The sequence below is a fragment of the Anopheles stephensi genome, chromosome 2 (genome assembly GCF_013141755.1).
Source record: "Anopheles stephensi strain Indian chromosome 2, UCI_ANSTEP_V1.0, whole genome shotgun sequence".
In the NCBI taxonomy this organism is placed as follows: Eukaryota; Metazoa; Arthropoda; class Insecta; order Diptera; family Culicidae; genus Anopheles; species Anopheles stephensi.
The window spans coordinates 18546259-18559171 of record NC_050202.1 but is presented as its reverse complement, the minus strand read 5'-3'; the positions used below and the strand labels follow the sequence as shown (position 1 = coordinate 18559171).

Sequence of the window (12913 nt, the reverse complement as noted above, 5' to 3'; positions counted from 1 at the left end):
GTGATGGCAGCGCCGGAGGAGGCGCCGGTGGTGGTATCGCTTGCGATTTTTTGACGAAAAATGCTACCAAATATCGTCAATCTTCTGTGGGACAACACTTAATATGCGAAGATGACCCATAAAGTAGCGAAATTGCTCAAGGGGCTGAGAATCGAGGCTGTTTGTTCATGTTTGTAGCCCCATACCATATGTGTTTGTAAACAAACTCTGACATAACTCGACTAAAATGTCGCCCTGTCAAATCGATAAAAATTCACCTTCTAAATACATACACCTTGAGCCACGGGAGGGAAATATCAAAAGAGGCTCTATATAACTTGAGTGCTCGAAAAAAGCCATCCCCCATGTAACAAAATGAGCTGGCGATGCAATTCCAATTGAAATCTGCGTAACTAAATTACATTCAATATTAATGACTCAAAGTGAACAAAACATAATAATCTTGCCAGTTTTGATGCAATACCTCGGTGCTTTTAAGTTTCAAAAAAGTCAATGTATTACTTAAGTTTATAATAAGAATACTTGTGGTTCATACAACTACATAAATATGAAAGAAATGGTCAAAATTCTACACAAAAGAGAGCAAAGGTTATATTTTGGGGTATCAACAGAAAATACAATCAGATCATGCAGCACATTGTATAATTTATTGTACAAATTAATTTCTTTAAACACGAAGATTCTAAAACCATTTTTCTTGCCCGAAATTGTGCCGTTTTGTTTCGAGCAGATTTGACACATTTCAAATTCGTTGTTTTTTTCGAGCAGATTTGCACAATGAAATTCGCTGTCCCAATTTTGGCCAAATTCCGTCAAACGTTCCCAAACATCGGCGATCCGATCGAGCAGTTTAATTCGAGCAGTGAAACCGTGCGGACGTGTGTTTTGTTGTGGTGGGTGCGTTGTTGTGTATTTTCCTATTGAGTTTCCATCGCTTTCTCTCACAGCACCGTGCTTCCGTGATTTATTACACTTTTCCACTTAACAAGAAACAAGTGTCGGCTGGTGTTATTTACAACGAAAAGAGTAGAATGTTGATTTAAAACCAGTTCTTCCGTTCCTCTCCCTACTGCGGCGGCCATCTTGTTTGTGTGTGGTGTGTGAAGTAGCAAAACAGTGTGGCGAACGTTTTGTTTGGTCGGTGCGTGTCGCTCAACAGTGAGAGCGATTAAATTGAAACAGGAATGTTGCGGTGAATTGTTGCTTCAATTGTCTAATCATCTTTCCCGTCCCAGGCGCACGGGGAAGCTAATTTGGTGCCCGGTGTTTTCGTGCACACGAGCGAGCAGTCCGAGCAGCGCGCGTTCTGGTGAAAGTTGGCTGCAAGTGGGATAGAAAGGGAAAAAAGAAAGTATACACAGCGACGACCCCAAAAAAAGGCGCTGCGTCGAAGGTGTTGAGAGGGTGCAAAGGGAGGGAAGAGCGCTGGTGGTGGAGATGGGCCGCATGTCACCGTGTACAACAAAAGCGCTCTTCTGTGTTGATCATAGCAACCGGGTCTGGTGTCTCTCAGTGTGTTTGTGTGTGTCTGCCTGCCTGTGTATTGGAAGAAAACCGGATCAAAGCAGGAAAGCAGGCTGAGAAGGTGTTTTTCCCCGAGTACACTCGTGCCAGAACTCGTGGCGTTTGCCGGGCTTTTAAAGCAGTGATAAAAATTGTTTTCAACCCGATTTGCCCGATATAATAATCCCAAGGGGAAAGCCAATAAGGGTCGCAACCGTTTCCACCGCTTTTCCTCGGGGCTTCTTCCCGGTGTTTCTGCAATCGGTTTGATTGCATTCGGAATATTTACCGCCCAGCTCGTGGTGGTCGTCGACGTCGTCAATTGGTGTATTTTATATTGGAGTGTGCATTTGTTTTCTTTCTTCCCCAATAGCATTTCAACAGTGAAGTAGTGTGTGGTGGCGCCGATTGTGTGAGTGTGTGTGTGTCCGAATATCTCAACCGTGCCTACCGCTTTGCTCCCCGTGTGTGTGTGTGCGTGCTGCGAGTGTATATGTTTCCTGTGCTCGTGAGCCAGAGTCAAGTACGGTGTTTTAGTTTTTCCGTTCGAGAGTTTTTGCCGGAAATCTGTCCCGGATTTGAGGTTCTTCTGGTGAGATAGATTAGCAGCAGAAAGCGAACAACGCGACGATCCAGCAGCAGTAGCAGCAGCAGAGACACATTATACACACAAGTGTTTACACATTCACTCACATCTCCACACTCACCTTCAAACACATTCGCTCGCGGAATCGGAAGCGGAATATTTGCCCTCCCCGTAGGTTTTGGCGATTTTCCGCCCCTCGGGTCCCGTCATCCGCTCAGAAAGGTGGAACGACGAAAAGCAAAAGGAACACGCCCGGAAACCGGCTTACGGTAAACGAGTCAACCAAGGCCCGCCAGCAGCACACAATTTCCGGAGGGAGTGCGTCCAACAGCCAATGGTTTAAATGGACGCTACATCCATCATTACGCAGGTGTCGCGGGATGACGAACAGCAACTGAACAGCAGCTATCCGAACGAAAAAGGTAAGCCAAAAACCGGGGGACCCAGTGTATCTGTCTGGCTGCGTTGCGTTGCTAAGCACGCACAGGTTCGGGATTGGCTCCGTACAGTTTGGTACAAATTTTATGCACACGCAACGATTGCTTCATGCAGGAAAGTCCTGTAAGACTGCAGATTTTCGAAACTGATTTCATGTAATAAATTGTATACTGTTAAATCGATAATCTTGACTAAGTTTTATGATATGCGCAATAGACCCTAATGTACCATTTCTCTAGAGCCCTCATATTATTTAGTTTAGTCCTTGGTGGACGGTAGGACCCACCGGGAGGAGAACTATTTATTCATTTGAAATTCTCGGTAAAGGACAACGGTTTTTTGGGATGTACTTTAAGTCTCCCTTCTTTACGTTGTGTTTCACTACTACAATTGATCATACAATATTGATTGCATACTTTTAGGTGATTTCGACCATAGAGACACAAAAAAGCTTGACTTGAAAGACGTTTCATGCTACGCCCTTGTGTTCTAGCGACCTCATCATTCATCCATCTTGAGTACCATTCCTGTTATGTTCAACCATAATTTTACAGTGTTGTCTGTTGATTTGATGTAGCTATGGTCAACATAACAGTCATGGAACAGCAATTGATGATATTTTCGTACCATGTGTTTTATGCATGAGCAAAAAAGTTGGAAAAATTGAGGGACTCCCTGGTGACCGAGTACAACTGTTTTGAATTTTCCAACATCTTCTCCTTTCTAGAGAAAGTAAAACTACATCTCAAGTGTTTGAAGGTTCATGGTCATGGTTCTACCATGCAATCTGCATCCACTATTAGTACGCCCCAGAAAATTCTTCTCTGTGTGTGCTAATTTGTGAGACAGACTGTATTCCTACCCACGCCGTAAACGAGCCTAGATCCAATCAAAAATATGAAGAAACCCTCAGCTATAAGCCTTTTTGCTTCCCACCAACAATTGTGCAATATTGTTCGGTGAAAGTATACAGCTGCAGAATTTCCCCTCCTAAGACAATCTCGGACATCGCTGTGGGATTTCCTCGTTGTTTGTTGTGTCTATTAAAATTATCCCAACCTGTTTATTTTTTCTTGTAGCGTAAAACGTAAATTACGACCTCACATAAATCTTAATGGAATTATGCTTACCAGCAAACCCTTTCTTATGGATTGTTGGATCCATCCAAAAAACGAAACGACACACGAGACGCCTCCCATACTGTGGTGTTCTTCTGTTCCAGCAAGCGGAGAGTAAATTGCGTTATGAGTAATTATAAACTTTTGGCCAAAGAAATGAAAGATTTTACGACAAGTACTTTAATATTACTCCCCTCGTTTTGTTGGAGCCGGGTGGCTCGATCTGCTCTTTCGCCTAAAATCGCACGATCAAAGTAACCCACAACCAGGCCCGAGCGACCCGGCCAGGAATGTTCGTTCGGGTTTGCGAAAATAAAAACCAAGCAACCTCTTGCCTAATTAGTTGTTATGACAATACACGTTTGTAAAGTTTGTTCATTAGGTTGTGCTTTCATCGAGAGCGGAATTTCCCACACCCGCGCTGGGAAAGAAAGAGAAATTAATCGTTGGCAGTGCCCCAGCGTATTTTGCTGCTGCTGGATGCTTTTTCGTCAGCTGCGTGAGCTGTGTTGTGTGTGTGTGTCCTATTGCTGTTTGTTTACCGCTCGTTGTTAGGGTCACCCGTAAGAAGAAGTTTGTGGTGGCTGGCGCGGGGTTGTTCTAAATTTCCCATTTTTTAGCTCAAATGGGAAAGATACACACACGTAGTTTACTTCCAGCGTCGGAAGGACTGCGCACGATTGTAATGCCGTTCCGTGTGATTTTACGACATACGAAAGCGAAGGACGTCTTCGGCATCAAATCGCAATCGCGTGGGATCTTCTGCACATAGTATAGCCGGTAGTATTTGCGTGTTTCCGTTCGATTTGTTTTTATATCTTTCCTTCTCTCCGTTGAAGGATTGACTGGTTTTTTGCTAATGCGCCACAAACTCTTCCACCTTGGTCTCCAACGTAAATTGTAATCGATCGAGAAGAGAAGCAAGACAAATGTCGATTTGTGGCAAAACATGGCGCCTCTCTCCACCCATCTACTCCAGCACTACAGCAGCTGCGATGCTTTAGCGTACGCATAAAACGTAAAACATCTCTTTGTGTGTGGTACGATGCGCAAAATGTTACAACGACCAAACGGAACCCCGGTTCTCGGTTTTGTTCTGTTGGCACCCCTTTCCACCACCCTTGATGTATTTTGTTGATTTAGAACACGTTTTCGCTTACTTCCACACACTCCGTCTCCGACACTATTTTCCTTTTTCGGGGATAAACCACAGCCTCTATAGAGGCGGCCGGTAGAGAGCCGAGTGCGAAAACCATGGGGGCGTGCGTCAGACGGATTTTGCCGCGAATTTTGTCTCCCTTGCCAAGGTTGGAATGGAAAACGAGGGACAGCGGTGTTTATCTCGTCGGTTTTTTTCTTCTAGCATGCTTCAACTGACACCGAAGAAGAAGGGTTAGTGAGAATGAAGGCATGAAGACATTGATGGAAGCGGGGATGTATGACTTTCGACCTTTCGGAATGTTACTTTTCAAATTGTGGTTTGGTGTTAACTCAGAAAGAAAAAGTTTTATCGTTTTTTTTTGCTTGTTTTTAGTTATTGTGGGTGGTGATATTGCATGTGTTTTCGTGTTAATTTTTAAACAGTTTGCGATTTTCGAGAGATATATTTTTATCTTGAAGGAATATTCTACCTTTATTGAAGAACAAAAATATCTTTAGGACGAATTAGTCGACAGTACGTATTCACAGAAAACACACTGAGTAGAATAAGATTTATTAAGAGCATTATTTTTAAACAAAATTTGAAATTCTAAATTTGTTTTAACTTGTTTTTGTTGATATAAAATTTTATAAAAGCAAGTCGAAAATACGAAAATAAAAAAAACATAATATCGAAAAAAAAAGAAAATATTTGATCACAAATAATTGAAATTATTAACTGAGAGACTGCATATTTTTTTGTCTTAAAGAGTGTCAGGGGGCGGTCCGGTGGGCTAGGCGACAGCAGCACCGGTCCGCACACGGCAGGACCGGGGTTCAAATCCCATCCACCATAGTGTGGACTGACTATCCAATAATGTGCTATCAGTAATTCTAGTTAGCCAGATTAAGAGGTCGTTAGGGCAAGAAAAAGAAAGATGTGTCCGAGAAAATTAGCAATATTGAGGCGTTTTCTTGGACATTGCCTTGGGCATGTGAAATAATAAATATTTATTGGTAGGACTAGACTCTATCGAGAGGAACATTGCAGAACCATTCCAGAATTTTTCGTCTCACCTGCGCTGTGAATCACTGCCGAAAAAAATGACGCTATGTACGAACTATTAGACATGACGGCCACAGTTTTTTCTTTTAATTTAGTCCTGCTAAGACTTTAGAATCTAGGATAGTTCTATGAAATACTAAGTTTGAGGTTAACCATGAGCGCTTTATTTCGTTATTATATACAAAATTTTGATAACATTTTTCGCTAAGATTATGAGGTTAAATATATTAGCATTGTAGGCTACGATTATGTCATAAGTTATATTTGAAATGAAATATAAAAAGAAGCCGCTCCGTATACCTATGTTTATTTCCTTCCGTGTAATGTGTCGTATATAGCCTCAAGGTATGAGAATTGTCTTCAAGATTAAAGTTTTTAACTCTATTTTTATTATTCTTGAGCATGATGCTATCTTTCTTATAGGATTGTATAGGCTTAAATACATTTATTCTTAATAGCTTTTGCCTTATTCATAATCATTCGATTCTTCAAACGTTGTTGATCTCCTGGTCGACCTTGCCTAATGCATTACGCTGAGTGATTCCTGCATTAGCCGATTACGCTACTTTCCTACTACTCTAGCACTCGAGGGATTTCCACAACCTTTTTTTTTGTTGTTGGTTATCTTTAAAAACACTTAAAAGAAAGCAATTTCCTTCTTCGCATCAGCAACAACCATATTGGCCTCAAAATCGAGATCCCAAAACTCGAGCCATAATTCATGCACGACCGTTCCAGAGTGGGCTCAAGTACTCTCCTGCTTGCCTATATCCCTCCGCAATTCAAAATCCCCTATGAACAGACTAACCGAACAGAGGGACAGAGATTCCTCGTTCTCCCACCCCCCCCCCCAGGGAGTGTGCAAAAGTATGCGTAACAGGTGCACACCAACACTTTTGCCACTTTTTCGCATTCTAATGCTTGGCACATGCATGCTGGAGCGGGAAATTCATGGAATAGTAACAGCTGCTCAAATCCACCGACAGACGGGCAAAGGGTGGCCCACAGTTTTCTTTTCCGTTCTGTCGCTTGTCCTATGGTAGAGATTAGCGAAGGTGGACGGACAAACGGACTGCGGTAAAATCAACGCATCTCCTCGCTCTGTCTGATTTCGTTTGCTGATAGCGTTTAGTGATGGTGTTTGTGCTGTTGTTGTTCTGGTTTCTCTGCTTCTTTACCCTGCTCGGTTTTCTCTATTTGCAATTTGCTTGTGTTTGTTTATTGCTTTTCAGTGAGTTGGAACTAAGTTAAAGATTGGTGCTTTCAACGCGCTTGCCTTCAAGAATTTCCCACCAAAGCAGAGCTCGCATGTTTAGATCCCGGCGAGATTGATTTATTTATCCGCTGGCAAGGGATTTCTTTGCTTGCGGCGAGCCCAGTGTTGTTGGTGGCGATGGGTTTTTAGCAGTCAGCTACGAATGACTGCTGACTCCGTTGGGGTGCTGTGATGGTGCCGATGGCGGGTTTTTTTTACGAAACAACCCAAATGGGAGTACTTACCTGTGAGTGAACTGTTGAGAAGTTGCCTAGCTGTTGAACTTTTGCTCCGATTTGCTAGCTTCTGGTGCTGTGATGAACTTTGGTGGTATAGTGTTACGTGCAGCAAAAGTCAAATACTTTTGATGTCTCGAACTTATCCCATCCCAGATTGCCGGTCTCTAAATTCTCCCCGTTCTAGAAGATATTGAATACGCTTTTGCCTCATGCCATCTTCTTGCGAAGAATCCTTTTAACCTATTGATCAGATAATGAATCCTGATACATTAGCCAGATGTTATCACAAGACAGCACGATCTAAGCTGAAGTGTCGGAGAAATTGATTGCGCGATAAAGGGAGAAAGAAAAGCAAATAAAAGCTCGTCGTAAAGGGACACTTTCGACTTTAATTGCTCAAAAAACCCTATGGCACCAACGCCCGCTCGCTCTAATACGTCTAGCTGTGCTGGGAAACTCCATGTTGACTGTCGATCGTTTTTGCACTTGACACCATACGGTTTGAAGTGTCCACTTTATCCTGGCTGCAGCCGTATTACATCGGATGGGAAAAAAACTTGTCCCGTCTTTCTACTTTTGAACGCTTCACCAGTGCATAACGTCGAAGTGACTAAGTCAAGCACGGCACAGTGTGTGCGTCTAATCAAACAGAGGGGGAGACATTAGCCAAGACGATAGAGTTTATTAGCAAACAGGTTTTTCGGAGTGCTGTTTCGCTCACCAACACTGTCCGAATCGACTCAGGTGTTCGTAGTGATTCATATGGCCCTGGGGGAAGGTGTAAGACATTCCAGATTCGGCTAGCGTTCCTACTATCTTCCCCTAATGACCAAGGCTCTGTGGGATGTTTGTGGCTGGTAATCGATGACCTCCGCCTCCGGAGGGAGCTTGCTGTGTTTGTGTGTGTGCTATCCTTGAGAAATTCACCTTCACACCACAGCGAGCAGACCCACAGCTGGAACCATTTGCTACCTCCAAGCGCTCAAATCTCGCTTCTAACTGTTGCATTTCCATTCAAATTTAATATCGAACGGCGTCTTGGCGCGGCAGTGCAGTGGACCTGGTGGTCTAGGCCAAGGTGCCAAAGGTGGTAGCAAACGACGTGTGTGTGAGGCGCTGCAAAGCTAGTCCTCCGCACCACACGGCTGGCGACTAGCGAAAGTCACGGACGACAGCTTTGCCGGCACCATTGCCTTGGAAAGGCTCGATAATACCACACACCGCGCACCGCTTTGATGTTCCCTCGGCTTGCTTCCGTTGTGGCTGGGTCTCGTTCGTCGCCGGCCAGTCGTCGTTCGGAGTGTGGAAAGTGTGTCAATAGAAAATGTGCAGCTGACGACGTCAACAACGACGACGACAAATTCCTCTACCAGCCAGCTCGTCGTACATCCGTAACCCGCCACCCCGGCAGCTGTCTACCGAGTGGGCCTTGGTCCTGGTCTGAAGTTAGCCGTCTAGTCGGTCGGTTGTTTGTTGTATTGTGGCACGAGTCCATGGTACCGGGAACAGCTTCACCATCTTCGTGTGCAGCAAACAGACTTCCTGCGGGATTAACCCACGGAGTCATTCCCACGGACGTGTCCGTTGTCATGTCTTCTTATGCTCAACGGTCGGGTGGGTATACCATCAGGCGCTTTGTTGTTTGAACGCCTTCGGAAAGAAATCAATAAACTATCAATAATTTCGATTGACAAGACGTTTCCTTGGTAGCGGTCAGACCACCACACACAGACTGACTGGTGGTGTGGTTGGAGCTGTTTTATGCTCGTGACCAATGAGAAAGATTGTGTTAGCGCGAGGAATCAATCGAATGACTATTGCAGTTTGTTTAAGAGTTTTGCTGACATTAAATAAAATATGATCATAATTAATTGTAAACATTGCCTGAAGTCTATTTCTTCAAAGGTTTCATGCTAGTAGAAGAGATATTCGTCAAGCAATCGTCAAAGAACCAGGTTATGTGGACCAATCGCTAAGTAGCTAGGTTCTTGACGAGTATCTTACTGACGAATAGAATCCTTGGACATAAATCGACATTGTATAGCGTATTCTGAAGATGCGTGTCTATAGACGTAGTGACGATATACTTTGATGCATTAGTTCTACGATTGATAGGAACCAATTCCATCGATCGAAATTGTGAAGAGATGTGAGAATAGACATTGTTGGGTGTTGCAGCATATAGACACACAATAACCTAGAACATGGGTGACATCCATACGGTCCAGAATTGTTGGAGCATTTGCTGGCTAGCAAAGGAGTAATGCCATAAACTGTTCTTCCGAGTCACTTTTTTAGTATCTCCATTGGCGAGCTCTCGTACTCCACAGCTCTACTACTCCATAATCGCCGATTAGCCAACACAGCATGTCTCTCCACTTTTGCAATTGGCCGTCGCCATATTGTTAGATTGCGATGATGATGGTTCATCGTGCGCCTGCCTGCGTTCTGTGGCAGATTGATCCATCCACTCTATGAAATCGTCAGCTCCTACTATGTGTGTGTGTGCTTTTTATGATAGTGTACACCCCATCCGTGTTTTACTTGTGTGACAACAGTTTTACGATGTCACAATTTAATGATGTCCACCAGCGCCAAACCCGTTCTTCCAGAAAAAGTCTTGTCTCGTGTTGATGGTGTCCAATCTGCTGCTGCTAATGTGCTAAAGCACGGCAGTGCAGAAGATTGCCCGGTGGTGGTCAGTGTTGATAATTTATTTAAAAAGATTTAGCCAATAAATCGATTTTAAAAGTGGCTGTGTTGTGTGTGTGTGGATGCTACTGGCAAACAGTTTGCCCGGACTTTGGAACACGAACGCGCAACATGTTTTTTTCTATTTTTAATTCCACAATTACAGACGCACACACTGCCCCGTAGCTTCTGAATGAGAGTGCACCACACAGCTCTTGGGGCACATTTTTGCAAACGGACCCACCACCGCCCGGTCTTCTGGCCGGTTGATGCAGCAGCATCAGTATTACCTTTTTCTGTGGAGTTCGCTACGGTGATTTCTCTTGGAGGTCTCACCACCACCACCTCCGGCGTTGTGAATCCGGTGAATCGAGATCGATTCATTCCCCAATTAAACACTTCAACGCTCGATCTTCATACTGGCTTGATCGATGATGATGATGGTGATGGCTATAATTGGTGCTGTTGGCTGCCGTACCGCGGTGTTGGTACCTCCGCCGTACACCGCCGACATAGATTGTAACTTTCATTTTCACTTGATTTCCAATTGATTTTCTCACCGCTTCATCACATGGGAGGAAGAGATTCCCAGCGTCGGGCTGCCCGTCGGTCGGAGTTAATGCGTGAAATTGCAACGAATATAAATGATTTTTCGGGCCGCAAAGTTTTCTGCCCCAAAAGACTTTCCTTTCGGTGGAACATTTTTCCGGCGTTTTGGGAGCGGTTATTAAAATAATTGGCAAACTTACACAGCCTCACTGCAGGTGTGTTGGTAAGCGCCAGTCAGTCAGAGTAGGTGCTGCAAGGCTGTCTTAACTAATCGAACTTTACCATCTGTGGTTAATTAATTGTGTCTGTCCGCTCTCTTCTGTGGTGTTCGAGTTTTTTGGTCGATTAAATCGAACTGTCGAGCTTCCCAGGATTAATCAGCTCTTAAAAAAACCGCACATAGCTAACGTCTGTGAATCGCTCGTTTCATAACCGATACGGTCGTAACAGGGCACACCAACCGACCGAACCGCCCGTCATCGTTCAGGGCGGTGAGTGACCCTTAACTGGGCATGGGGTTGAGATTATTGGAGCACTGCGTGTGTGTGTGTGAGTGTCTGTATGCTCTTTTTTGTTGATGTTTACTTTAGGAGTCTTCTCATCCCCCATCAGTGTTCCAGCGTTCCGTGATGGTATCAATTCTTTGTAACGTCCATCAGCTGACGGTTAATCGCACACTTCAAGCGCCACCACCCAAGTTAGCTGACGTGTGTTTGTGTCAGTGAGTCCTAAAGCCCTATCAAATAGGTCGTCTTTTTACCGCCTATCAACGCACAGCAATCGCACGTTCCAAGACTGGCTTGACTAACTAACTAACTGACTGACTGGCTGACATCATCGCACCCCATTGCTTGGGCAGTGGAGTAGTAGTAGGTGCTGCCCGGACTGTAAAAGCGAGAAGAAAATTATAACTTCACAATTATAATTGAATGTTCACGCACACCCCCATGGGTAGAGGTCGTCCGTTTTCCGCGCCAGTAAGAAGGGAACAGAGGAAGAAAAAAAAAATTCGCCTCTCGCCCACATCTTGGGGAGGGTGGTGTGTGTGTGTGTACGCAATGGCAGTTTCCCACCCGGAACCATTCGCTGCGTTCGTGGAGGGTCTCGCTTTTATCTCAAAATAAACATCTCCAGAAATAGATAACGTTTTTTTTTTTTTGCAAAAGGGAGGCTCCCTCTGTATGCAGTTGGATCGATGCGGTTGGTCTGAGAAGGGCCTACGGGCGGGGAGTGTTACGCCCTTACGTGGGTGTGAAGCTCGAGCTCTCATTCATAACGAAACGATCGTCTGCGTTTACTATGAAAGAGGCGAGGGCGAATACTAAAATAAAACCTGCTCAGAAATATTGGTTCTTCGACCATCTGATAGCTATAGGCACGCTGAGATATTAAGGAGACCTACCGTAACTGCTAATTGCAGTCAGGTGTACCTTGTGCAAGACATCCTCCCCCCAAAAAAAAGGGAGCGAAAATTGAACTGTATCTAATTGATGAAAAAGTGTAAGTCTCCGAGACATATTTAGACGATGGTGTCATGGACGATGGTTGGTACAGCTGGAACTCACTTTTACCGAGCCCTGATAAGGAAGGAGAGTCTCTTTTGCCAGTGCGTCAACATTAGTTGTGGTTTGGCGAACTGTGTATTCACACACAGCCAAGTTTATCTGTTTGGTGAGATGAGAAGCTACATTTTCAAGTGTACTACACCAAAGGAAAAAGCCCAATCGCCCAGCTTTGTTTATCGAACAAATCCTAAGGGGAATCGCTCGGGCCGTTGTTTTATCCCGTGTGCAACCAAAGCCAACACTGTCTCCAACACTGGTCCATCGTTCTTTTGCTGGACAGACACGCACACGCTCTACAATACGCTTAAAACTCCCATTTCCCGTTCCGGTCGTTATTAAATTTTCTATCGTTATCAGTTTGCTGCAGTGTGCCCAGGCTTTACCAGCAACCAGCCAACCATCCTCCTTCAGACCTCCTCCAGAGGTTTGCTCTAGAAGAAGGGTCCTCTACCGTCCCTCTCTACCGGCACACCACCACTTGAAGACCTGGCAACTTTTGTTGCTAAATTGTGTGCCATGCGTGTCTCGGCGAGCACACAGCGGAAAGATGTCCGCACACGCTTATCTAAATCGTTCGCATATCGGAGTGTGTGCAAAATGGGAGTACAGAAAAAGAAAAACAGTGGGCTGAAACAAACATGCTAACGCCATTTTACTGCTATTTATTCCGCAAAAATGTATGTATCTTTCTAGTGTGAGAGCGTTCTCTTGCCTTATGTTTGTGCGCGTGTGTTTGACGACTTGATTATGCTATTTGGTGGGA

General features: G+C 44.5%; 1 protein-coding gene across 6 annotated transcripts in view; it reads left to right on the top strand.

Moving 5' to 3' along the window:
- Window positions 1–839: 839 nt before the first annotated feature.
- Window positions 840–12913, top strand: part of LOC118507308 (phosphatase Herzog) — a 53764-nt gene continuing 41690 nt past the window's right edge. Inside the window, exons 1-2 of one of the 6 annotated variants that reach the window (XM_036045685.1) lie at window positions 840–893; window positions 1877–2511. In XM_036045685.1, the coding sequence (XP_035901578.1) occupies window positions 2433–2511 (79 nt within the window). In that variant the 5' untranslated portion in view covers window positions 840–893; window positions 1877–2432. Of the gene's footprint in view, window positions 1142–1171; window positions 1193–1289; window positions 1310–1876; window positions 2512–12913 lie in introns of those variants that run through there. The other 5 variants (XM_036045686.1, XM_036045689.1, XM_036045690.1 and 2 more) reach the window with 5 other exon arrangements.